The following is a 27,986-nucleotide window of genomic DNA, read 5'->3' as shown; positions in this document are numbered from 1 at the left end:
TTTTTCCTCTCTAAATTTTCTAAACTACAAAGTTTAGGGTGAATTTGTGAATAAATCTTAAATTCTACCTGAATCCAAGTAAAACAGAAAAAACAATGAGTGGAAATACTTCAAAAACAGACTGCTTGTCATGAGGGTTACAATATTGATGATATAATAGGGTCAAAGTAAATGTATTAATTACATGATATAAAGGTTACCTACCTTACAACATAATCTCATAAAGAAAACAATAGAAGAAAAAACATTATTGTAACTGAAACCGTTTCCAAAGCAGTCCTTCTCGTTTGTTAACCTCTGCTGAATAGCTGCACCTGCAGTAACAAAACATTCTCCTGTTTGATGCCAACATGGCTGCGTCCATGCTGGAGCTTCATATTAAAGAGACCAAAACATGTTTGTTTATTGTCAGGTGCAACCTAATACTGCTCTCACGTGTGATCTGCAGCTCTCATACCAAACAGCCGGCAGGCACTCTGAGTGTCGAGATGCCTACAGTGACTCAGATCTCCATTTTTCCATTGCAGATCCCAGACTTTCATGCGGGCCTACATTGGGGGCGTAAACTTCATAATGGTGGTGCAGTGGTGAGCTCTGTGTGGGCTTCCTTGGGGTGCTCTCTTTCCATAGTCAGTCTAAAAGTCTTTGTGTGGTCTGTGAGGCTAAGGAAGTCCAATATAAATACAGCCCCCTGTACTGAACATCTAAAAAAACGAAAACATTGATTGCTGTAGATACTGACCCTTTACACCTTTGGTGTACAATTACACTTCCTCCGGTACACTCCCATGTGCAACAGCCTGATTCAGCACTTTAATACTAATTTAAACTTTATCAGTTAGACTCCTATCTGTGTCTTTATCAGAGAGTTCTAGGCCTGACTTTGCTCTGGGCGAGGCTGTTGTTTCACCTCCTTTTTACACTTTCCCCTTTTAAGACATAAGATGGAAAACCACATTCAACTGCTCTGAAGAGTATGACACACGACGTGAAGCAGCCATGCCCTTCCCTGGTGATGTCATGGCTAATAACACAAAGCAGATTGTGGCATCTTAGTGAGAGTCTCTCCGGGAAAAATTCGACATGCATGGGAGAGGAAGTCTGGGATACAAGTACACTGCCAGCAAGAACTCTAATGGATGTTTTATCTAATGATCAACACACAGTGTGTTGACAACAAAAGGAAACACCCGCTTGAACAATGTGCGACCGTTGAACAGCCCCACCTAGAGCACACATTATTTTAAGAAATTAGCATCCACCAAAGCGCTGTGATTGATTTGATCACTGACGTTCCCTACAGACTGGAATTCACAACCAAATCTTTTGTCATACCAATTATCAACATACCTTTTCACTTAAAGCATGCGAGCACTGCAATGGACAAAACTAATGACTCAAGGACAAATCATGCCGATGATGGTTATATAATCTGACATAACAACAAAAGTGTAACCAAGGTGATGAGAAATCCCCAAAACATCAGGTCTTGTTAGAAATATTACATTTATTTATAAAATAGATATATTAAGAATTTATCACTGTGCAAATAAGAGCAGGCACCGTATAGAGCACTTTATAAGGGTGAAAACAAATGTTAATCATATCAAGATTATATTTCATCCCTAAGTACAAAAAAAATCAAAACTCTTCCTGTTTTGAAAAACAAAACAAAACAAGTGCTAAGAAAATATCAGCTTTACGATTAGAACATTTACCAAAAACTAATTTCATTTCTTAAACATAGCAGAACAGAGATGATGGAATATCATATGACAGCACATTTATCCACGTTGCCTCAGTACTTATTGCTACCTACTAGGATGAAATGCAAACCTAAAGACTTGTGCAAAAAGCCTAAGCTTACAGAGTAGTTTGTTCTTTGAAACAACTACAAAGATACAGCATATACCTCACTAATGCCATGCGACACTCAAACTATAAATGTCTATTTGTTATCCAGGAATTACAGGTCTGCATTCAAATACAACATATGGTACATACTTAAAACGTATTTAAACTTATGCTGATAATCCATGCTTACTTGTATTGTGTATATTTTTACCCTGACCACAACAACCACTTCCGAAAACCAAATCATGCAGGATACCTGGTGTCCCGACTGAGCTCAGGTCTCAACAGAGTGAAAAAACACAAAACAAAAAAACAAAAGCAGGAGAGATGCAGATGTCATTACACACCAAAAGATTACAGCACCTCCTTTATCCCCTCCCTCATGGATGTTTCAGAAACTTGCATTTTTAAAGCACTTGTTCTGCTTTTACAGTTCTGTCTCTTTTTCTCCCTCATCATCTGTTTCTAAGTAGTATTCGTCATCAGTTGTTGTGTCCGAGCTGCTGTCTGATGACTCATCAAAGGTGCTGAGGCTGGATACATAACCTCTGGAGGGCAAATGCCCCCTGGACTGGCTGTCCCCTGGATGTAGTACTCCTGGCGAGCTAGGAAAGGTCGGAGAGGAAAGGCTGGGTGCTTTGGACATGCGCCTGGACACTGGTGACAGAGGAGGTGTTGGAGGAGGAGTGGGTGGGGCCTCTGCATCCCACACAAACTGGCAAATGTTCATGTTTGGACTCCGGAGGTGAGCAGGCTTGGAAGCTGTAGCATTTACATGTTGAGGAGAGTCTCCAGAGCTCCAGTTTGCCAAGCACCTGGTCAGCGATCGAGGCAAAGATCTTGATCGCATTTTACCAGGATCACTTGGGAAATATGATTTTCGACCATCTTCAGAAGCCTGAAAGTCATACACTGTGCTCCAATCGGATTTGACAGACCACTGATCCAAATCTCCACTATTACCTCCACAAGAAAAGGCAGACTGAGAGAGGTCACCCACACTCATGAATCTGGATCCTGTGGAAATACGTCCCGGTCCAGAGGGTCGACTGGAGAGAACAGAACTCACAGAAAAGGACTTCCCAGGCTCAATGCCATACTTTAAGTCTGCATAAGAGGATGCCAAGTTTTCCTTGTCATGTCCTGGGCTCACACATGGAGGACCTACGGATGCCCGGCTTTTTCTCGGAACTCCCAAGCTGATCCCTTCTCCGTGCTCGCACGGAGAGGAGCATTCTCTGCGGCGGTGCAGCTTTGGGCTGTAGAAGACGCTGTCGTCTGTTACATCAGACGAGGAAAATGGGGACATTGGTGAAAGAGAGGAGAAGGGAGAGAATGGACTCCTGGGACTAGGTGTGGATCTCCTGAATGAAGCTGGAAAAGCTGGACTTCTACTGGGACTTGGATCTCTGGAAGAGAGGCTTGTTGCTTTATAATCTACTTGGTCTTGTTCAAGGTCTAACTGGTCAACTGTTGGACCGTGGACCGTCAGATAAACTGGGCCTTTCTTTTCAGAAATTTGTTCTGCACAAGCATTTTGCATGTCACGGTCTGTTTCTAGAGATGATTTTTCGGTCCAGCTGGAATGCTGATTTCCAACTTTTGTGTTTCCAGCAGCCGAGGACGGTATCAGAATGTATCTATCTTGCGTCCACCTGTTCGAAGCCTCTGTTTCCTGATTGTCGTTCAGCACCATTACTTTCTCTGGCACTGTTTCCTCTGGAATTTTGCTACTCTCAACACTCACATCGCTCGATCCGCTAACAGAAGGTGCTTGTGAGGTTGACCATCTTGTGCTTAATTTTTGCTTTAGTTTGCTAAAGACTTGGTCTACTTTGTTGTTACTCTTGGCCCTGTCTGACTCTGACCTTGTCAAACTGGAGTTTGGTGTACTGACGCTCTTCTTCAGTGCAAATCGGCTTCTCTTTGTGTTTTGTTCATTATTAACGTCCACTGAGAAAAACCTGCTTTTCCCCATTATAGTCTCCTTCATGCTTTTGCTGGAGTCTTCTGTCTCCCGGGACTGACTCTCTGTTGAGCTGCTGCTGTTGGAGCTCTGACCTGAATGACGACATGGTTCACCTGCTGCTCCTATACTCTGCCCTGTCAGGGACTGTTGACTAAATTTGGTCTCCATGGAAACCGGCGTGTTATTGGTATGCTGTAAAGCATTAGGTGTGGTGTTTTTTGCGGCTGTTGATGCATCTACTTTGGATTTAAGGCTGTAAACCAGTGTCTCAGTTACATATGTGGAGCCGTCTGCCTTATCACCTTGCAGGGAAGGAGGTCTGATGTGAATTCTGTTGTCTACAAGTAATAGCTTTCGCTCTTGGCCTTTATCTCCGCTGTTATTGTTGCTTGCTCGATCAGCTTCTGAAACCTCAACATTTGGACTTTCTTGTTTGGGAGGTTTCTTTTGGAAGGGTAAGGACAAGGAAAGGGAGGGTCTAGGAGGTGACATAGGAGGTTTGGATGTGGATAAGGTCATGACTGAAACTGGGTCAGTATTTACAGAGAGATGTGGGGTGTAATTTGACTGGGAGGGTTGTGAGAAGAGGGTTGGTCTGGTCGTTCTCGTCTTTGTCTCCCCTTGTGTCATCCTTGCGGACATGAGCGTGGAGTAAGGAGGAGAGCTATAACGAACCTTATAGCCACTTGAAAAGTCAGGAGGGAGGGAGAGAGGAGCTGAAGTACGGCACTGAACTGTGCCAGATTCCACTGATAGTGTCCTTTCATGCCTTGGTGTGGGCAAGTCCTGTCTTCCCTGGTAAAAAATCATAGTATCACCAGCTCTTTGCTTGCTTCGCTCAAACTCCCTGAATGCTAAATCAGCCGAGTCAGATGATAAGGATCTATACTTTCCTGGTTTTTCCACCTCAATGCTGGAGGTCTTGGGTTTAGGGGGACAAACAGAAGAACTTGTTGAACTGCTCAATCTCAGAAAGGAGAAGATGGATGGAGCATTTCGCATGTGCTTAGATGTAGCTTGAGGGGTCGCTTGGACTTCTGACGACTCTGGCTTCTCCACAGCGATGGACTCTGACTGTTGCAGATCCACTGAGTCATCCCATGTCACTCTTCTCACTTTCTTTTTCTCAAGTTTCTTTGGCTCTTTCTCTAAGCTGCTGGAATATTTCCCCTCTTTTTTAGGGCTTGAAGTTTCTGAAGTGGAGTTGGTAATAACTGGGGTTGCAGGAGGCGTTAGGAGAGTGGAGACAGTGGCAGAGGTAGGAGAGGTAACGGCAGAGGTGACCGCAGGACTGAGAAGGGAAGAACTTGAGGCAGTGGTGGCTACAGGGTGGCTGCCAGTGGCAGAGGAAGAAGAGTTGGAAGCAGTGGCGCTATAGTCTTTTTTGGAGACAGAACCGACTGTGGAAATCAGACTGGACATACTTTTAGGGTGGAAAGGTTTAGGAATGGAAGCATAGCTTCTTTCAAATCCAAGAGGTGTGGCAGAGGAAATGTTGGTAAATTTTGTTTTCTGGGACAAAGAGCCAGTGGAGGTTGCATATGCCGAGGTATGAATATTGGTCTGAGAAGGAACAGACTGAGAATGGTAGGAAGGACTACTTTTCATTTTTGAGGTTTGGGGACCAGAGGCATTTTGACATGTATGAACTTTACCATTGACAGTACTGGTGATATCAAGAGAGAGCGGTGTGCTGATAAACCTGTGTGAGTCTATGCTGAGAGGAGGCATGGGGGTGTTGTTGGGTTTTGGTGGGAAATAATTATTTTTGTACTTGCTGCTGCTCTCTGTGGGTGTATCTGAGCTCCTGGGATTTTGCAAAGCAGATGGTAACTCAGACATATTTGCTGTATATGAACTATCGGTTAAATCATATTTGCCTGGATCTTTAGGTTGACACAGTGTTGTTTGTGCTGTAGCTCTGCTAATTTTAGAACTAGACAAAACATCTGGCACACTGTGCGGCTTTGGGTATTCTCTGTTGTTTACATTTGAGCTATACTGGTCCTTGACAGACCTGTGCAAATCACAGTCAGGTGAATTCCCAGCATTTCTTTGTCCGAGATGGTGAGTTCCTCCCTGTGCCCTCATAAAAAGGTTCATATTACCTGTGCAAACTGACTCTGCTGTGTTATTGTTGTCTCTGTTGTTGTTGACCGGACTACCCCTGCTTTTGTTATCAGGCTGACTTGGAGATGTCATGTCACTATTATTATTGGAGGGTGGAATTAAGGTTGTGTTTGGCTTGTCTTTGTTGTTGGTTGTGTCTTTTGGGGTGAAAGGGAAACTGCTTTCCTGGGTAACTTGCTTCCACCAGGAAGTTTGTTTCAGCGTGGTCCTTTTAGGAAAGGACTGGGTTTTCACTTGGGCAGAAGAGTCAAATGGGGGCTGTCTGGACAAGGAGACTGGGGTCTCTGAAAATAGAGTTTTACTTCTGTCCCTGTAGTTCTGTTGACTTTCTGATGGTCCTTTACCTAAAAATGTCTGTGAGGATGTGAGACTGGACTGAATCCTATTTATTGTCTGAGACTGTTGGACAAAGGGTTTGCCGTCTGCATTTTTGTCCACTGGTAAAGGTGCAAAGATGAACCTGTCAGAGGTGCTCTGCTCTCTCAGGCTGGAGGGTGATGGGGAAAGGACAGGGCTAGTTTCAGTTGTCCTGTAAGAAATAGATGATGGAGAGAGGAGCGGCTTTGGCCTCTCTTGTTCATTATTATTGAGAAAGCTCTGTGAGAGATTCTTGCCACCGATGTTGCCTCTCCTTAAAGAAAGAAGTACGTTGCTGGTTGTTGGTTTGGAGCTTGAAGATGAGTGTCCGCCTTGATGGACAGTTTGTGGATTTTGCCTTTGTTCATTTTGGCTCTGCGATACAGAGGCACTGGTAGGTAAAGCGCTTAAAGAACCTCTGTCTATTTTTCTATTGTCCATCCTTCCAGAGTTCACGTCCAAAGAAACAGTTTTAATCATTTCCCTTTTAGATTCCAAGCTCAAAGGATCACTTTTAGTTGACCAGTCCACTGTGTTCCTCCTGAGATCTGAAAATGGGGGCCTCAGTTGGGTTCCCAGTCCACCTGTAAACCCCCTCTCCACACCATGTTGGCTTCGAGTCTGCTGAAAACCACGGTTTGCTGCAGCACCTGTCACATCTTGCGTATTTCCCTGGGCTTCAGAGCTGCCGGTTCCATCAAATCTTTTGGAACGTCGCAGTCGGCCACTCCAGTGAGGAGCGAGAACCGTGACCATGGAGGAAGACAACATAGTTCTGGGCGGGTCAGATAATTCCTGAAGACGGTCTGCAAGGCCTTTTGTACGGTCCTGTATATTTCCCTCTGACTCAGCTCGAGTTAGAGATCCAGTGTAAGTCCTTGGTTGTGATCCAAATGGAAGTCTATGCAAGGCATTAAGCTTATGTGTCCCAAAGTCACTATTTGAACAAGCCTGAGTTCTGCTCAAGTCCCTGGTAATCTCCAGTTCATTGCAATCAGCAGTGATGACCTTGTCTTTCTCCTTGGCTGGAAATGGTATTACCTCTGACAATCGATAGATGCTGGGTGCCTCTATAGAGGTTTGTGATGCAGACGTTCTTCCATTAATCTGTTAAAATAAAAACTTTTACTGACAGGACCCACTTTTTGCATACTAAATTACAATTTTCTGAACACCTGCCATCACCAACAATTAAAATCTTAATACTTTAAACTTTATAATATTTATAATATAAATAAAAAAAGTTCTACAAAACAATTCCTATGACCCATACTAGAATATTCAATAACATATATTTGCATTTGCCTAGCTGTATCATTAAAGTCCAATGATTTTCATATTCACATTAAATTTGGGCTTATCATATTATACCAATGCAAATTCTGTGCACAGGAATGTAAAAAGCTTTCTAACTTTGACAGCTAGTGATCAATGGTAGCGGCTTTTCAGAATTTTAAATTGCCTGCACTGAGGCCCAAGCTTTTCTTGAGTGTCTGTTCCCATGCAGTAGTTATTTAAGAGATCCTTGACAAACAGGTTATCTTGAAAGACATGAAAGATTAGCAGGGAAACACACTCACAAGGAACACAAACACACCCTGTCACTTATAACTGTTAAAATAACAATGAATCTAAAACCATATTTTTAACATGGTGTCACCATTGCTTTATGTGACTTTTCAAAGATTTTTAAACACTTTAAACTTCTGATCTGTACTTTTGATTAGATTCTGGATTCTGGATCAGTGGGAGCAAAGTTTGCAATTTCACATTTGGTCTATATCAGGTTTACACTGTGCGTGTGTGTAATGTGCTTGATTCTATTAGACTGTAGTCTTTACCTGAAAACTGCTGTCCTTGATCTCAAATCGCTGTGGTTCAATCAATCTGTTGATACAAAGAGAAGACACAGTGTATTAGATTTCTGGGTGCATGCTGCAGCTGCGACAGTTCTGTGAAAAAGGAAACTGAGACATTGTCACAACTTTCTAAAATAATGCACTTTTTTAGTGTTGCAGTGCAAATTTTGTTGCATACAAAGACACACACAACTGGGGCAATCTTTGATTTTGTTAGTGGTGAATGTGCAGTGTAAACTTAATTTTTCTTAATTTCTGCTACAAGTCTCATTTCTGAATGTCAGACGGTCCAACTGTTTTGAATGAAACATTAGAGGGATTAAATCTAGAATTTGCCACAGCAATGCCGATCGACGGGAACGTTCGCATTCCTCACATCAATCACCGTCTCTAAACACAACTTTCTCACCGGCAGATGTAAACTAAAGTCACACCTACTAAGCAATCATGCAAACACTTACTTACTTTTTTAAATTGATGTGGAACACGTTGTACAAGTACAGTTCACACACAAGTTGTCTATATAAGGCCATGTTGGACTGACATGAACGCAGGTAACTAGTACACAGTGAAAGGGGGTGTGGCTTTGACATAACCAATAAAGCGTGTTTGATCTGAGACCTCTGCTGACAGGCTTATCTTATTCTAATAAAAACCTCTGACACAATGTTATAAGCAGTTATTATATAATGTTAGATTAAACTATAGAAAAGGTAAATATTTTCCTGAGGCAAAACCAAGGCAACAAGTTTCACCTAAAATAACCTCAGATTCTCCTGCATAACTGATTTAAGGAAGTTTCTCTGTATAACAAATGAAACCACAGGTAGATGATTAATAAAACATGTCACATTGACTTTGAGAATGTAAATACAGACTTCCACACATAGGATTGCAAGAGCTACACATCTTCTCTTCTTCCGAATTCCAGAGGAAACACTGTTTAAAATATTTTAAAACAAGAAAAACAATGCATTCGTACTACTGAGACATAAGCTAACACACTTTATTAAGCGTACGTCCGCGTTTATGCAAACACTTGACTCTTCCAGGTCCTTTGTCTCAGACTAAAGAATGCAGACACAGCTCGTTTACTGATTGACAGGATGTTGTAAATCGAGTGATTAAAATGTGATCAGTGGCCGGCGTTCCTCTTTGCAGACCTCAGAAACAGTTTGTGAGATGTAGATTTACCGCTTATTAGGAGACACACTTGGAAAAAAATGTAGGGAAGATCAGTTCAGCAGCGATACACCTCAAAACACACAAGGAATCAAATCCCAGGGTTCTCTGACATGTCTCAGTCATTTCAAACTCTGAAGGCTCCGCCCATGGGTGTGTCTAAAATAGGGTGGCACTCGTCCCTCCCTTAAAAACTTTTGCTTCATTTAAGTATTTACAGGAAATCTATATTTGTGTAATTTGTGTAATATTGCATTATAGATCAAGTTATATAGCTTTTACTTAAGTAAAAAAAATGTTTCCACGTTGCAAAGCAACTATCCATCACAATACTGTTTAAATTCTTGTGCAGCTGCACTTTTCACATAATAAATCTACAATAGGATGCAGGGCTGTGTATGAGCTTGAAGATTGTGGTTTCTACACCAGTTTTCCACACTTGTTAATGTCATACAGTAGGGGCTGCAACTAAAGATTATTTTGGTAGTCAACTAATCTGCTAATTTTTCTTTGATTAGTCAATGATTATTTCAATAACTCTTTTCTCCCCTTCATGTTGACAAACCTCCTGTTCTAGGTTCTAGTACTTCACCTGCTCAAGTCTGTCCACCTGTGAGGTCACCCTGTTGTCTCGTCCCATGCTAATCATGCTAAAGATGCTCTCTGTCAAGACTTCAGCCAGAGGTGCAGTGAGCCTCTTTACAGGACAAACTCATCTATACACCTTTGCTTAATACTAGTAAAACAGAACAATACAGAATTAGAAATCACTAATTAATAATAACTAATAATTTGGTTAGATAGCATAGTGTCTCAGATTGTGTAGTATTCGAAGCCATTTATACTCTTTACTGATTATATGTATAATTAATTACTGATACGGTCCAACCCACAGATTAGCAACCTAACGTTAGATGGAAAAGGTTTACTATCCAGAATAAATGCTCATTTTAATTTGAGAAAACAAACAAACAAACTAGGAGGCAGAGTAGCTAATCCTGTTTAATGCTTTACTATCACATTTCACTCATTAGCTAACAAAACTGAAAAACTGTGTTCACGTGGCAAGCATCATCCATGGGAAGTTTCTGACAGGTAGGCTAACATAAACACTACTGTACAATCATTTACATAAACAAGGTATAAATGCGACACACTAAATTAGCTCTCTAAAGCTGAACCATTCATAGTTGATGTCATAGCTCCAGGGAGCTCGTTACAAAAACACATTTAGAAGGTATTTGTGTATGATGTGTCGACAATAAGATTTTGTCCAGATTAATTTTTATAACCGACGTCATCATTTATAGTGACAAGTTGTTGCAGCCCTATCATACAGACAGATGGGGAGTAACATGATTATGGGATGCTGTCCTGAATGCCAGAGCAGAACAGACTGTTCACTGACGTGTGCTCCAGAAACAAAGTGTCTAAATGAATCAGTAATCAAGGCCAGTCAGTAAATGTATCCCTTCCCTTGCTTACCTGTATAAACTCTTGCTGTGTTTTATGCCTGGATTAGTGGAGAGTCTGAGGACGTGGCAGGAGGTGAAGCTGGACTGCTGGAACTGGATATCTGCATCACCACAGGAAGAAGTTTGGTCCTTTCTTAGTGCTGCAACACATTCAGAATTCAGTGATTATGAGGTGTTTACAGCTGAAACCCAAAACAGAAGAGATTCTTGACTCAACTTTTTAAGAGCTATAGCTTAAATGTCAGATGCACGTTTCACCTTTGTGTGTTTCCTTCTGTGTGATTGCTGATTGGTGAGAGAACTGCTCAGCTGGGCGTTTGTCACCATGGCGTTCCTCCTGCTTGAATGTTTCACCAAATGTTTCATCTTGTTGTTCTCTAAAAATAAATAAATAAGTAAATGAACAAATAAAAACTTGATGCAAAATAACTAAACTTGAACTCGATTATTCAATTTTTGCGTTGAGCATTTTCTCTCTGCGCAAACTCAACACTTTGAAACATTTTTTAGTAATAATGTCTGTTCATCTCTGTCACACCGAGAACGGGCTCTGCAGAAACACAGCCTTCCTTGTTCTCCTTCAAAAAAAGATAAAGATAACTACGTACTTTTTTTCAACAGCTCCATCAGTGGTTTCATATCTACCCACCAGCAGTCACAGGAAGTTAAGAAGAATTTATCCTAAACTGGATTTCACACAAAACCCTAAAACTACGTACATACTCAAAAATAAAGAAGCGATGTGATTCCCCCCTTTAGTATGATGATGACTAAAAGCAGCATCACCAGACACAGTAATACTGCAATATTTTTACCAACTTTATGATATTATTGCAATTGTTTTAACAATTTACGATTTGCTTAGCATTCCAATGATGATTTATCACCTATTTCCAAATGCAAATTATGTCCTTTATTTTTTTTACGCAAAAAGAGATCGTCACTGTCGGTGTGTAGTTCCATCTACAACATCTTTTCCTGTCCACTCAAAAGTCTAAAACTGAAAAAGAGCCGTATTATTATTATTGTTTGGTCCGCTGTAATCTAGTTTCCGCAGCATGAAATCAAACTGAGAACTGAAGGAAATTCAAGCAGCCGTGCTTCTCTCATCTCATCATTCCGGCAGTGCTGGACCGATAAGCAGTGGTTATATAACTATTCGGCATCTCGTTCCACACTTTCTGTTACAACCAGGGTACAGAGCTAACACACCCACTCACTCAAACATGCATATGCACATTTACTGCCGCAACCCAACGCTGAACCCACGCTGGCGTGCCAACTACCGATCACGATGATGACACCAGAACAAAGATGAGGCGGTTACTGAAACAGAAATGTACGTGTCGCTGCAACCTTTGTTCGGTAAACAGAACAAACGAAATGGCAACAATTATCTCTTACAGGACATTCTGGGATCACTTTCTCTATTTTTATTGCATTCAGCAGTTTGGAAGTGGATGGAAATTGTTGCTTAGGAGTCTTTATCTAACCTGTGGTGCTTTTTGTGATCACAAAATGAAGCCCTTTGATTTTTTTTTTTGTAATAACATGGCACATCATAGAAAGCTGTAGCTCTCACTATCCACCTTGCCTTCAGGGGCCACTCATTGGCCTCATTAGAGTGCTGGGAGGAGATTATAAAAGCCTGCCACGACATGACATGAGAGAGGAGCGGAGAGAAAAGAGGAAGGCAGGGAAGGAGATCTTCGCGCTCTTCTACAGCATTTCAGAGCCAAAGATAACACACCTTCAGTGAACCCCAACCAGCTGCAGAACTCTTCCCACATCACGGCTCTGTCAGTGCTTATCAACCTGTAAGAGCCCTGGTTGATAAGTGACAGGTCTGTGATTAGTGATCACAAGCACAAGACCCAATTTAGAAAGTATATTTTTAATTTATGTGACTAGTGAAAGGTATATGGCTTTTCTTTTAATCATTATCTGCATCACTAGCTCCGTGGTTACATAAACATGTGCTGATTTGTCCACCTGAGGACGAAGGTACAGCCTGACGGCTGCAGTCACACAAACTGCTGAAGTAATCATGAAATCGATTGAGCACTGCGGTGCCTCCAGACCGCTACCACCACGTAGCTCCATTAACTGAAACAAACTGAAAAATGATGTACGTGGACTTTGGTGCCACTTTGAATGGATATTTTGTTTGTTCCCTGATGGCCAAGAGTTAGGACAAGGACATCAAACTCATCATCACATACACCCTACATTGATCTTAAATGGGTCGGACTTATTCACAAATTATTCACAGCAACAGTTACACCAAGGTCCTTTATATTAAAATAGAAAACACAAGATAATATAGGAAAAATAAATACAATTTTGAGAAATGGTGATGCAATAAATGAAAGAAATCTGTCAGCATCTTTGGTGCTTAAATCGTAAACAAATGTATAAAATTGCAATTATAATTATAATAAAATATATATAATTATTAAAGAAAATGTTTGTGAATCACTGAAAATGTTTTTTTTAACCCAATGTAAATAAATAAATAACAGAAATGTTTTTAAAGCTTTTCTGTGGGACAAATTGGAGTCACTGCTTGGTCCCTGGGCCTTGTGTTTGACACCCCTGACTTAGGAGAACAATTCAATAAATTCAACAAAAACATAAACTGCATAATTTGATTAGCCAGGGATACAGTAGGGTTAGACATGGCGTTGTCACGGGCTAAATTTTCACTGTTCCCTTTCAGTAGATGGAATTGCTGACATGTAATAGCTCAATACTAAGGTAGTTATTTCCTCTGTTAATTGAGCGCGTCCTGGATATCAGTTCTGGCTAAAATCGGTCCGGCTGCTGATTGATACAAGAATATGTGTTAAGACATGCTGAAATACCTCACCTACGAGGCATCCCTGAGGCGTCCTATTCAGAAATCCCAATCATCTCGACTTGTATTTCAGCTGTGAATTTTATTTTATTTTTTTACAATTTATTTCTTCGTTTTTCACAAAATTAAATGACTGGAAAAATTATTGCTATTGGCGTCAGATATTGGCTGTCCTACAAAAAACACGTACTGCCTCAGAATTTCACAATTTGTGCATTCCTACGTTATTGTCTTTGAATAATTAAAAAAAACTGTGGCAAGTCTTCACACATCCCCAGCTGTCACTGGGTAGTTTTGTTCAGCCACGAAACGCTCCAAATGTGAACAACTCAAGATGGAAGAAATGCCAAATGCTTAGTATTGGTACTTTTGAAAATATGACTTGAAAACATCTTTACTGAACTAAATCTTGGTAGCATGCTCTGGTTAAAAACCAGATGGATTTGAATCCATGTTGAATAACTGAAGTTATTTTCAATTGCAGTTATTCAAATTGCTTATTCAACTTACAGATGGTGTATTTTTTTTTGCTAACAAGAAGACAAATTAGCAATTTCTTTTTCAGTTTAGCTGAGTTGTTATAAACTGTCCAGGATGACCGTGTAAATGCATGAAATAATAAATCTATAACCTCATGTGTAGGCATCAGCGACCTCTGATCCCCTGTCTGCAGATGCACAATGCTTGTGCTACCCCGTGCTGTGAATTGGGACTCTGTTTGTTTTGATGGCTTTGCGAGCTGATGAGTAATGCAATTGTAATCCGTGAGAGACTCTTTGAGCCACAGTGTTGTGCACAGAGACGCTCGTAAAATTATGTTGGTGTGTTCCCTTCACTTTAGGTCAGCTTTGCTGTGGGTGTGTGTCCATATCTGCCAACTAACACTTACATAACCGCAAGGATCCAAGTGTGGGTGTGAACTCAGCACTGACAATCACATGTGATGCTCCAACTCCGGCAAATGATTTACACCTCAAACTTCTATTTCAGGTTCACCTAAAGACAACTTAATCACTTTGCCTGCATGCAAAGTTGGCCGAGACAAAGTGAGACTTGTTCTTTTGCTGCCACGCCTCGAGTCCCTGTCAGATTTCCAGTGGTGTTGTTTATTTTTCAGCCCATAGGTAGGAACAGAGTGGATAGACTTAGGAGGAATTAGCAGGAGGATGTGGAGATAAACAGAGGCAGAGCCGTGGACATGCACAGGCAGCAGGAGTGTGTGTGCCTCAGAGTGAACTCTGGGCCTGGGTGTGCATGTATGAGCTCGCCTGTTAAGACTGAGAAGCTGAGCTGCACAGAAGTACAACACTGATGATGCCACAGTGTGTGGTTTAGTTTAGTCAATGACAAAGGCATGCACCCACACACGATATAAAAGGCAGCTCAGCTTGATAGCGCAGTGAATTCATAAGTGCATTCAGTAAAAAAGGAAGAAGCATAAATCCTATGCTCAAAAGCTCCTTTCATTACATTCTGCACTCAGTCTTTAGAAATGTGCTTGAGCCCAGTCGTGTCACGTTTCATGAGTAAGAAAAAGAGCGTGTCACCAACCAAATCCTGTTCAAAACTCTAACGCCCTGCATCCAACCACCCCAACGGAGCTTTACACGGTCGTTACATCAATATGAAGTCGTCATTTATACAGAACAGCACATAACACACAATAATCACTGATATTACTTCTCTTCAAAAAGTTCCACCCGCCTCTTTAAAGCAGCAGGTGGGCGCGAAGCAGCTGTAAACCACGTATAAATGGCGAAACGAGTGAAATATCTCAGTGCCGAATACGATGCAATAATGTGATAAATGTTCACAACGTTTCTCTCGGCTGTGAGGTGTTTGTGCGTTTCAAGCACACCGCTGCTTCTGTAAAAATAGATGTTTTTTAAACGCGGTTTGGCACGGAGGCTTCTCTTTCCTCTCGCTTCGCAGTTAAAAAGGCAAAACGAGGCTAACACGGCATACAGGAGCGGCTAACATGTCGTTTTAAAAGCCTCATAAATACTAGATAAACACAGGGTGGTTGGTAAAGTTGACTTTCGGGAGCTTTCCACCTACCTTGCAGTTGTAGCCCGTGTCCTTGTTGCTGCTGCTGCTGGTGGTGTCCCGTACAGAGGCGTAGCTGTCTCTCCTCCTACAACTCTGAGCTCTCCTGCGTCACTTGTTGACATCCTATTTTAACCGGTTAAGTAAGCCTTCAGCATTCAGACTGGATTTAGAGAACATCTTAAAAATTTGGTGCGGAATTTAGTCCAAATTTCCCATGAGAACAGCCCAGGTACCCGTGACCGGGAGAACCACTCACTGCTGGTTAAAGGTCAACTCTTCCCGTGACGAACAGGTGAGCGGCGGGCAAATGAGCCCGGGCAAACAGACCTGCTGCTGAGGCTCTTATCTAGAAACGTCACCCACTTGGATCATTTCCTTCTCTGGTCACTTTGAGGAAAAAACTGCCATTAATGCTTCCTGGCAGCATGCCCTGGAGGCACACCTTTGAACAAAGAAGGAAAGTACTTTTACAAGGCCCTCTGTCAGGGGCGTTTGCAGGATTATTTTGTAATGGGGTGACAGTACAAAGAAGAAAGAGAAATCTGAATAGCTGATCAGAAAAAGAGTGTACAGTAGAAAAATTGGATTACAGTACAGTTGGCAAAATTTAATTTTTACTTGAAAGTCATAATCCTGCTTAATTGGCCTAACATTACAAATGTCCATAAAAATGTCTTCAAACTAATCTAAGGTGGAGCCCCCCATGCCCAAACTGCATTCTGCAGACCTTGTGCTATGTGGTAGAGGTGGAGCAGATTGATCCAGATATGACAGCATTGTTACTAACCTGGTATTGGTATCAGATAGGATTGATTCATTGTTTCTAAACCCAGTATGTAGCCCACTGAACTGTGTTACATTAAATAGGTTTTTTTTGGAAATGAAGAAAATATACTTCAAACAGACACTATTGTGTGATGTCACGTCTATTGTATTTATAGCCTATAGCACATTTAATTAACAAGTTTCAAAATGCATGAAAAGCTAAAAGGTGTGGTTAACTAATTGTTGTGAGAAGTAAAAGCAACAGTGATTTTGTGGTCGGTAAAATGTGTTCAGAAATTTGCAAACTGATGATGATTCATCTCACAAATCCTGACACATTGCTCTCCCCTATATGAGCAGGCTTTATAGGGTAAAGGATTTGGTATCTCTGAGAATTCTGGCCTTGTATTCACTTGATATCGGATCAGTGCCAAACAATGCCTAACTCTCCATTTGAGGTTATTTATGATACAAAAACACACACTTAGGTTTATTCTTTCAATTTCTTTGAAAAATAGTATTGCAGTCATTTTCCTGTTGCAGTCAGTCCTTGGGTTTTTCCAAAGAGGTGTTCTGGGTTATTTGTTCTCTCACTCAACAGTTTTCTCTTTCTATTTCTTTGCAAAATCATTTCACATGTGGCTTTTCTGGTTTTTTGTTGATTCATTGTTCGTCCTTTCAGGCTCACAGCTTTCACACCAACTGCCAGAAACAGTTTCTGCATGGATAACAGCACCATCTTCCTGCTCTGCCACACTATTGTTGCAACATTTTGTTGCCCATGTGAGAAGGAATGCAGGAGGTTGTTGTTTGTACAAGGATCAAAGTGAAAATGTAAATTTACTGGTGTCAATCAACATAAAACCAAAAGCAAAATATGAAAATAAGCTGCAAAAGGTCTGGTTAGTGGGCTAAAACCTCAACAGAGTAGAACCAGTTTCACTATAAATTAAAGGTGCAATGTGAAAAATCTCACCACTAGATGTAGTTCACTGTCAGCTAAGTTCTTTTTTCTTACCCCTGCCAAGTGCATAATCCTATCTACAGTAGTTGCTGTAGGACAAATAACTGGCTGCCATTCATCTGTAGTGAGTTCGGTTGTCAGTCTGCTGTTTACCTCAGCTCGCAGTATTTGCCCACGTCTATTTACTCTGGAGGAGGCTGTAAACCTTTGTGAAAGGAGTCCCAGTTGATGAGTCAGTGAAGCTCACTTCTATCCAATGACAGCAGCGGTGAGGTGAGCTGTTGAGGATATCCTACATTTTCCTGTAGGTCAAAACTGATATTTTTGCAGCTGTTAGCCTCTGCTAGATGCTTTTATCCAGCACAAATTTTATTTGAAATAGAGCTACCGTTGTTGGGCACGTAGCAAATAAACTCTCATTTGATGTGAGAATTAAATCAAACTGGGTAGGCGTTTATAATAATGTCACACTATTCAGCTTTACTAGGGTATTAATAAGGCATTAACAAGTACTTAATTCATCATTGTTATAGCATTAATCTTCCTTCATAAATACCAAAATTCTGACTATGATTGTTGCTCTCAGTGACGTAGCAGCAGTGATAGCTGCTCACGGTGTAACAGTAATAGATGGATAAACATATGTGTATTTATAAATGACACAATAACGAGGATATTGGTCGCCAGTCTCTAGCCGAATACATAAAACATAAGTAAGCAGATATCCATTTTGACCACTATATTTAACATGGCATCTACAAACCGTGCCTACTCCTATGTATTTTCAATGGATTAATAATAAGCTTATGACAATTCAATTCAATTCAATTCAATTTATATAGCGCCAAATCACAACAAAAGTCGCCTCAAGGCGCTTCATAGATACAGAGAAAAACCCAACAATCATATGACCCGCTATGAGCAAGCACTTTGGCGACAGTGGGAAGGAAAAACTCCCTTTTAACAGGAAGAAACCTCCGGCAGAACCAGGCTCAGGGAGGGGCGGGGCCATCTGCTGCGACCGGTTGGGGCGAGAGAAGAAAAACAGGACAAATACATGCTGTGGAAGAGAGACAGAGGTTAATAACAGATATGATTCAATGCAGAGAGGTCTATTAATACAGCGGTCCTCAACCCCCGGGCCTCGGACCGGTACCGGTCCGTGAGTCGTCACTCTGAGACAGGATATTTCTAATTTTAGAGATAGATTTAGAGACAATCCATCAGTTTTTTAGAAGACAGTAATCAGGTTATATTTATGAGTGCAATAACTATTTTTTATAGTCTAAAAAATAATTTACTGCACCTTAAGCTTGCAAAACAGAGCTACTGTTAGACCTTAACAGTTAACTACAGAGCAATGCCAATACTCTATTCTAATTAAACTGGCTGATCCACTTTGTTAAATAGACTAAATGGGGGGAGGCAAAAGGGCTTTCCGTCAAAATCCTTTAAATCCAAACACAACCAGGACATGTTTAATTTGAATTTGAGTGCGCTCGGCTGTTGCGTAATCTTAATGTTACACAAGGCTTTAATCATTTTCTGTTTTTAATCCAGGCAGACTGATTGATAGTGCAGTGTGAAAAGAAACCATACGAGGTCAGTATTGCTTCATCGAAAGAAAGTTTGGGTCGTTGTGACCTAAAGTGGAGCAACATTTAGACCATCGGAGCTACACGATAATTAAAACGTACAAATATGACTATTTCATTTCATTTGAAAAGACTATGAAAGCTCTTTTAAGCCGCATTATGTGAGCATGCGTTCAAATACAGAATAGGCCTATTATTGGAGAGATGGTGGTGGGGAGGTTACCTGCTTTTATTTGCTCCTGATGAATCCTTATGTCATTTACATATCAACTACAATTCCGCGTCTCACTTTTAAATGTCTCCAGTCGCCTGCTGAGAATTAATTGGTAACCACTGTGTGATCCGGTGTGACTGCGCCCCTCCCCTCCCTCCCGAGGATGCAGGACGGGTTTACGGTCCTGAGTTCTGACTCCTGACGGCACAGAGAAGCTCCGCGATCATCACGAGGACAGTCCATAATCGCGCTCTGGCATCTGATTTCTTTCTTTTAATTTCTTTCTTTTTCTTCTTTTTTTTTTCTTGCGCCTTTTCTTCCCCCCTTAACAAACACCCTTCTTCTCTGACAGCATGAAGGAACTCGCTCTTTTGGGATAATTTCAAGTATGGATCGCTTCAAATGTACATTTCCGCGGAGCTGCAGCTGAGCTTTCGTTCAAGGCTGACTGGATTCTCGCAGCGTGATGGATATAAATGAGTTCGCGGTGCTGAAACTTTTTGTTGTTGGGGTTTTAAGTGAGTATTTGATTGACTGTTTTTATTTAACTATCATTGAAATCTCCTCCTCATCCTGTCTGAGCTGTAACAGAAATTGCTTCACATAAAAACAGCTCTTTGCAGCCAGAGTTGTTTTCCATGTATCTTCATATATGCGCACTGGAGCAGGATGCTATTCTCTGATTCCGTGCTGCACATTTACACCTGCAAATGCAAATACCCCTGCGTTGGTCTGTTATATTAATGCGCTCCTCTGCACTGCCCAGCTGCAGAGCGTACACAGTCTCTTCTCTAGGAAGTGTCAGGAACATCTATCATATCTCATAACTCATGCACTGAAGGGAGGATAAGCAGTGTTGCATCACGGCATCATGCCCCAGTGGACAGACCTGACCTATATATCAGGGCCAGTGTTTTTTTTATTTCTTTTTCTGGTACAATAAAATCATGTATGAAATCAGGTTTCCGTGGGGTGCCAAATGTAGATGTTCTGATGGATGGGTTGCGTTTTGCTCTGTACTGACAGAGTGCTCAGTGGTGGCTGCCATCAGTTATAATGTGAACCTCAATAACCTGCTGTTGTGACGGAGCCCTTTTGACAGCCTATAACCTATAACAATCAAAATCAGGGAGGTATAATCCACATAATGACTCGGTGATGAAGAGGAGTTCAGTTGCAGAGACTCTTTCCACGATCTATTGAGCTGTTATATTGTTTTGGCACCATCTTGACACTCACTGAAAATACCCAGGTTTTGATTTTTAAGGACTTCTTTTCTAGTAGCTACCTCTGTACACCTGAGGTGGATAAAAGAAAAAAGCTGTGTCTAACACACTGCAGAAAGTTCTTTTTAATGACATTTTAATGCCAGTTAAGCTTGCTGTATGCTGAAGGATGTGGTCAGTGTCTTGCCAGGACCTTCAGCCCACAGTCCCCTGGACCTCTGCCATGTAACAGCTGTCAGGGCTGTAAGGCCAAGAAAAACTTAGATGGACATTTTCTGACAAGATCATCCTTCCAAAATTCCCAGTCTGCTGCAATAAAAAGCCAAAGAAAAATAAATATTATTATGCATGCACTCAGACTGGAGAGATGGCGGAATAGCCGCAGATGCTGCTACAACAAGTTATATTCCCATGATGTAAGGACGCACAGCAGCGGTTTCCTGTGACAGCTCTTGTCTGCACCAAAAGATTTTCCCATCAAGCTCCCTATTAGGGAGAGAAAGCAGATGCCGTGCGTTCAAAGAAAACCCGAACACACTGCACTGAGTTGCCACCAATTGTTTTCTTTTAGTGGAGGTCTGGCGTATTGGGTGCAGCCGAAAGTAGAGGAGAGGGTCCCCATCTGTGCTGCAGAAAGAGAGTGATTCCCCCTGACTGTGAGGCATCTGCTAAGCCCAGTAAACAGTTATTCATACTTTCTGACAGTGAGGGGAAAAAGCCCCGGGGCCCCTCTGTTTCAGCACCATGTGAAGAAGAAGAAACGAAGAAAAAAATGCTGTGAAGATGTGTTTTAAAGCTCTTTTAAAATGCTATTCATAGACCTGCTGGGAGATTATAGCATGGAGCTCTTTTTTTAATGCATGCGGCTGCTGTCTTATCATCTAGACGAGGCAGACATTCACTGCTGTTTAGGAATCAAGAGAAGTCATTTTTATTAATGCTGACTGCTGAAGCAAATAAGGAATAAAGGAAAATGCAACTTAAGGCAAAAAAAGAGGAAGCATATTTTCATTACAGTATTTTCTCACCATTCACTGACAGGGAACCAACAATAACCATGTTTTTACAGGCTCCCTCAGCTCTAGCTCACACTATCTTCGAACATTTTACTAGTGCAAAACTGACGTGACAGAACAAATAAATGCCACTGCCACTGGTCAGTGTCATCAAGGGTGGGAGCAGTCAGCAAAGCCAAACTCAGCTTAGACCAGGCTTAGGCTGAAATATTTGTTTCATCCCTGGGGTGAATAAAAAAAAATTAAGCTTGTTTTTGTTTTCTTGTCAACATATTCCACAAAAAGCCAAAGCCAGCTGTTGGATTTGAGTTGACTTGACTGATTTTGAAAATGATGTGCTCTGATTAAAGCCGCTTCACCATGGTGAAGCTGGTCCCAGAAGCTAAGCAGTGTTGCGCCTGGTTAGTACTAGGATGGGAGACAGCCTGGGGATACCAGGTGCTGCAAGACTGTGGGTGGTTCAGGAGAAGGAGAGCTCTGAGGTGTTTTCCTTCGCAGTGAGAAAGTATGAATGGGGTAAGCAAGTTGGAAGTTTGGTAGTTAGATCCCTGGCTCTGTAGTCTACATGGGGAAGATACTGAAACATTTGATGTGCATGGCTTTAAGGCAGAGAGCTCTTACACTTAGAAAAGTACTCTATGTGCTTTCATGAATGAGCCATGTTACATACAGAGTAGAAAAGCACTATATAAGAACCAGTCCGTTTACCAAAAAAACCCCAACCTCTTATTTCTGAAGCTAAGTGTGGCTATTAAAAGCTCACTGGCTTATTTGATATCATGGTATTGCCTTAAAACAAGGTTGTGAAAAAAAAAAAAACATGTTTTGAAATATATGCTTTTCACAAGATCCAGCCAATTTAAAAATAATCCCGTGTCCTTAGCAGAGATGAATGGCCTCAAGCTTGACAGTAACACGCTGCTAGTTTTCATCTTTTTATGAGATTTGTTAAGAAAAATATCGGTTACAATGGTGAGACACACCAGCTGTTCCCACAGGTGAAGTGTCATAAGACTGTCCGACGCTGCAGTCCTCTGCCGGGTTAATCTGACGTCATTATACTCAGGAAAGGGCACGTTTGAGTGAAAACCGATGGTGTGAGAAAGCTTTCAGTTTTGCTCGTGAACGAGTCGCTGTTACTGCTCAGCTGTAACAGCGGTGACAGCGTGTTCAGAGTGTTGTTAATCTTTCAGATGCCTGTTAAAGTTTCATGCACCATGAGGGGCTTGAACTTTGTCTCCCCGCTCATCCTGCTCATATCAAAGTCTAATGCCGAGGTCTTCCTGAGTCCGGGCTACTGTGCAGTGTTGGTGATGGACCCATTAGTCATGTCTGTCTCTTTAAGGTTTTTCACTCAAAAAACCTATTTACATGTGCATTAGTGATTCATAGATGAAACAAGTAAACATAAAGGTTATCATGTAGTAAAAATGCTGAAATGTTTTCCTTCTCACCGATCTAAATGATGCAGCCCCACAGGAAAAACTGCACGATTGAGGACTGAAGCTTAATGGAGATGAAGAAAAGCTCGATGTGCTCTTTGAGGCACAAAAGCTCCTGCAGGTCAAATAATATGAGGACTGCAAACCAGCAGCTCATTAGCTAATATTTACAGCAGCCGTCATTGCTGCTTGTTTCACAGCTACACAGCAAGAGGGCAGAGTTACCTGGAGACCGGACAGAGGGAAGGTTTCTCGCCTGCAGATCCGGCTCTAATGAGCTCGACTGGAAATGGGAAGTAAGCTGAATGTGTAATGATAGACCGACACCAGTTACTGAAGCCAGGCTTAATGACAATGTGCCATTTTATCCACAGAGGACAAAATATTTTCAGTCGCCCAGTCACTTAGTAAAAATACATACAGTTTATTTCTATAGCACATTGTTCTGTACAAGTTGTACAAAACTTTCACTACGCATTACAGTCACTAAACCGACAAGAAATATAGAGTAAAAATCAAATAAAACAAGACTGCTGAACTAGAACCGGTAAACTGGTTTTTAACAGTGTTTTAAAGTGATTGAGAGACTGAGCAGCTCTTATGTGACACAAGAAAAGCCTCTGTCGCTTCTGCTTTTAAACTTGGATCTAGGAATATTTTAGACCAGCTAGTTGTAGACCTTAGTGCTCTTTATATAATGCAGTTGACAAAGTCACAACTGAGCCAACATCTAAAGGATTACAATAGTCTAATCAAGAGGTAATAAAAGCATGAATTACTCTCTCAAAGTCATGTTGCTTGGAGGCGTACCTCACCTTACAGAAGAGCCTTTGAAATACACTTGTCTTAACAACAGATCTAATCTGTTCATCGGATTTTAAAGCACAGTGAAAAATCACACCAGTGACATGTGGCAGTAACACGTTGAGAGGCCTGTCTTAGCTGTCATACCCGTCTAACAGGCTGGATTGCTGGAAGTAAATAATTTCTCTGTTGGTTTTGTTCAGATTGAGGAAGCTTATCTCCAACCATAACTGTACATCTTTAGGACAGTTCACCAGAGCCTGAAAGGAAGCATGGCTGTTTGCTTGTGTCGAAGCTGTTTGTTTAGGTTTCTTCAGCACAGAAAGGGGTTTGCAGCAGCTGTGAGAAGGGATCATTCACAAGGCCTGCAAGATCTGCGATGCTGATGATATCACAAACTGTTGTATCGTGCAGATCTAAGACATTAGAAAGGGAAGAGACAGTTTAGAAATGTTATAGAGGAAGAGGGCCTTGAACAGGGATTGGGTAAAGTTTTATGGTCAATCAAACTTTGTCTTATAGTAGTTTTGTTGTATTTGTGATGATTTTGGCTACTGCCATTAAACTATGTACAGGGAAAGATTTCAGTCAAAGTAATCAAAGTCCGCTTCAGTTGTGCAGTGAGAACTGGACACGTGAAAGAAGTCTGATGAAACCCCTCGAGTGCTGCCACTTGAATCAGAATGAGTTTCAAAATGGCCAAAAAAAGGAGAAGAAATCTGTGGTCGTGGACGCAGAGCCAAGAAACCTCACAAGAACTCTTCATCTCCCTCCTCATTTCATTTCTACTTGAAGCAAAACCTGGAGAATAAATTATCCCCGGCTTGCGTAACACAAGTCTGCAACAGAGCCCCCCGTGGCTTATTTGCAGCGGTGTGTGTGTGTGTGTGTGTGTGTGTGGGGTTATCTGTCAGCTTCTGACAAGGAAGAAGATTGTGAAATGAAAATGATGATTTCTCTGATTCTGTTCGACATATTTTAAAACCCTATTCTGACCTTTCCATTTGGAGTCTTGTAGAGTTACTGGAGTCCACAGCTGAGTTTTTCTTGTAGTAAAGAGGAGTTTATTAATATTAATAATGCTGGGGAGGGCTTTGCTTTTAATGTTCAGACCTGCTTAATGTCTGTCCGGTCCCTTAAAGGGCTTTCAGACAGGATGTGACAACGACCTCTGAAGTTATTCCCGATGGTTTGTGCCGCTCGGGCGGTGATGAGGATGCGATTGGCCAATAGAAACCTGGCACACAAAATGAAGGAAAAGCTCATGCTTTATGTTTAATTTGCCTTAATTATTTGATACAAATTTGTGTCGTAGACTGTATATAAATGATAGAAGTAACCACTGTAATGATTTGTTGAATCCCATTCTGAACCCACAAGTTCAGCGAGGACGTTTAATGTCGGCATTTTCACGCGAGATTATGTGTAATTAATGTGTAGTCACATTTCTTGAGAGGTGCATGTCAAGGCCAGGCTGTAGGTTATGGTTAAGGGTTTCAGATGGGTTTGCGGATATGACAAAGTTACAGTGCAGATTTCCCACTGACCTGTACATCCCCAGTAAAACTTACGTGTGCTCCCAGTATATCTAAAGACTTTTTAAAGTTTCTTAACTGAGGTATTGAAGTACGCAGATTATTTCACTGATCTAATTGCAAAGTTCAAGTAGAAGTTCTGCACTGTCCTTGTTCAGCTCCTCATGTCAGTTTGCTTTAGTCATGCTCTACAATGATGGGATTCATCTTTTCAGGCATCAGTTGGCATTAGTAAATTTTAAATTCTAGAATTTCCTTCTATTTCCTACATATTAATAAATATTTGTTTTTTAGCTAACAAGAGGACTCCTGAATAGTCTGCTCACTAACCCACACACTGGTAGGCTTCACTGAAAAGATGGCATGGCTGGAGCCTAAATGTGTCTAAATGTTGTGTTTCTAAAGCTAACATATACAGGTGTAATGTGTGGGCACTGGGGCTTTAGCACATGCAACAGTCAGGCTTTCTTTTGTAAAGTAACATTAAATGGGAAATATAATGAATAATTTTTCACAGCAGTCAGCTTAACGTTCCTGTGTTTTCAGCACCCAGCAGTCCACTGCATTAATATTCATTCATAATACATAATTGGTTATTATAAGCTAAGTGGCCAGCCGTATTTGCATTCAGAATTTGATTCGGCTAACTTTTAATTGAACACTTTTGCAGAAGGACTCCTGCACTCGTGCCATCGCTCTCTGAGGCACTAAGAAAGATGATCATTAAAGGTCTTGGATTCATTAATACCCTCAGAGCACTCCGGTCTGTGCCGAGCCTCTGACTAAGCCTCTCAATTTAAAGTTGTGATAGAGTGACTCTGGGTTTCACATGACAAACTTTCTCTCTGCCTGTGTTTTCCCCTCTGTGCCTCTTCTGCTGTCCTTTCTCTTACACCCTCCTGTCTCTCAGGCAGACAGATGAGCATTTTTTTTGGCACTGTCCATGGCAGAGGTCTCTCACAGTCCTGGACAACCAGCTGACAGAAAGAGAGCTTTTTACAGCTGCAGCCCTTTAATATAATCTGTGGGGAACGAGGCTAAATGTTAATCTGGCTTTCTTCAGCACTGTGTAAATCACTGATTGGATGCTGACATAGCTCACCACCGTGTCACAGCATTTTCTAAATTACAAGGATTGATGGAGGAATTTAATAAAGGGATTTGTCTGGATGTACACATAATTTCTTCACGTCATATGTCTATTTATCTGTCCAGCTGTATATCCATCACATCCAGGATGAGATTTTGGCCACAGTCACCGTGGTAATGCAGTCCTCTGCTGTGTGCTGGCTTCTTACTGCAAAGACGGTGCCAAAGGGCTCTAATTAATGGCCAGGACAAGTTGACATGTTTACCACAGATCTCTGCTGTGTGTGTGTGTGTTTACTGCTGCAGTCCTTCAACAACTTTGGACATTTGAGAAAAAGTGCAACTTTTTTCCCCATTCTGACTGAAGGGGAGAGAAAATTGAATTTAAAACACTCAGTTAGCTCGAGCATGAGTACCTGTTTGAATCTCATCATGGGGCCAGAGATCTCAGATTTGTCACTGAGCCAATTTTGGACTTTTATTTGGGAAGTAGAGGTGGGTTTTTTTTCAGCAGACCTCTGGATTTACAGCTTTGTCTTGTTCTTTGTATCTATGCAACTGTTTTCCGTCTCCATGCCATTTGACGTTTGTTTCAAACCCGACAGAAAGTGGCTGATGTGTCCCGATGGTGTGACGCTGGTTTTGTCTTTCTTCAAATAAGAAGACACAAAGTGGCTTCAGGCTGTTTGAATCTTTGTAGTTTTGAAATTAAATGCTTGTCTGAGGTTGTAGAGTGAGGAAAAACAGATGGAAGTCTGAATTCTAGTGTGGGTTTTACAATTGAAGAAGAACACGCAGAAACGTGCTGTTGCTGCGTGTTCCCAGATTTTTTTAATCATCACATCCATCTTCCCGTCAGCATCCATCCATAACCAGCAGCTTGCACTGATGATCTGTGTAAGGGCACAACTCTTAATGCTCATGTAAGCTGAAAATAAAGCATTTGAAGTAGATCTGCACTCAAAAATATCCTTCACCCTCAACACACGTGGAGCAATACTTCTGAGTAAAATGCAGCTGAACTATATAAACTCAAAAATAAAATCATTAAGGAAAACGCACTTGATATAAACTCAGTTTATTACTAACCGATTACATTTCATTTGACTAGATTCCATAAAATGTAACATTTTACTTATGTATGAAAATTAAATGGACACATTTTATGTAATCAAACAGCTAAACTCAGCACTTTGGGCATAACTTTTATTTTAGTCTTGGACTCTGTTACAGTAACTTTGTATGATTTACAGTTCATTGAGTTCAGTTTTAATAATACAGAGAAATCCTCCGACATTCAAATGACACTCTCTGAGCAAGCACTTAGTGACAGAGTGAAGGAAAAACTCCAGATCTGTGTGACAACCATATTAATGGTAAATGGTAAATGGCCTGTATTTATATAGCGCTTTACTAGTCCCTAAGGACCCCAAAGCGCTTTACATATCCAGTCATCCACCCATTCACGCACACATTCACACACTGGTGATGGCAAGCTACATTGCAGCCACAGCCACCCTGGGGCGCACTGACAGAGGCGAGGCTGCCGGACACTGGCGCCACCGGCCCCTCTGACCACCACCAGTAGGCAACGGGTGAAGTGT

At 41.4% G+C, this 27,986-nt stretch overlaps 2 protein-coding genes across 3 annotated transcripts in view; one reads left to right on the top strand and one right to left on the bottom strand.

Moving 5' to 3' along the window:
* Positions 1 to 1,489: 1,489 nt before the first annotated feature.
* On the bottom strand, positions 1,490 to 15,926 carry LOC113028787 (platelet binding protein GspB). The gene is made up of 5 exons (XM_026179238.1): positions 15,742 to 15,926; positions 11,085 to 11,203; positions 10,837 to 10,966; positions 8,152 to 8,197; positions 1,490 to 7,417 (listed from the first exon to the last, which is right to left on the bottom strand). The coding sequence occupies exons 1-5, from the start codon at positions 15,852 to 15,854 to the stop codon at positions 2,282 to 2,284; spliced, it is 5,544 nt and encodes a 1,847-aa protein (XP_026035023.1). The 5' UTR covers positions 15,855 to 15,926; the 3' UTR covers positions 1,490 to 2,281.
* Positions 15,927 to 15,965: 39 nt separating this feature from the next.
* The window catches only part of LOC113028788 (receptor activity-modifying protein 3), a 37,724-nt gene continuing 25,703 nt past the window's right edge, over positions 15,966 to 27,986 (top strand). The window contains exon 1 of one of the 2 annotated variants that reach the window (XM_026179240.1): positions 15,966 to 16,024. Coding sequence is in view for 1 of the 2 variants with exons in the window: in XM_026179239.1 (XP_026035024.1) it covers positions 19,737 to 19,788 (52 nt within the window). In the remaining variant the exon portion in view is untranslated. Of the gene's footprint in view, positions 16,025 to 19,037; positions 19,789 to 27,986 lie in introns of those variants that run through there. The other variant, XM_026179239.1, reaches the window with a different exon arrangement.

The sequence above is a fragment of the Astatotilapia calliptera genome, chromosome 9, assembly GCF_900246225.1.
Source record: "Astatotilapia calliptera chromosome 9, fAstCal1.2, whole genome shotgun sequence".
NCBI lineage: Eukaryota > Metazoa > Chordata > Actinopteri > Cichliformes > Cichlidae > Astatotilapia > Astatotilapia calliptera.
This window is presented reverse-complemented; position numbering and strand designations above follow the sequence as displayed.

Coding starts and splice junctions, on each gene's coding strand:
- LOC113028787 (XM_026179238.1), bottom strand. CDS start 15,854: ATGTCAACAAGTGACGCAGGAGAGCTCAGAGTTGTAGGAGGAGAGACA. Junction 11,204..15,741: donor ACACGGGCTACAACTGCAAG/GTAGGTGGAAAG, acceptor ATTTATTTTTAG/AGAACAACAAGATGAAACAT. Junction 7,418..8,151: donor TCAAGGACAGCAGTTTTCAG/GTAAAGACTACA, acceptor TTATTTTAACAG/ATTAATGGAAGAACGTCTGC.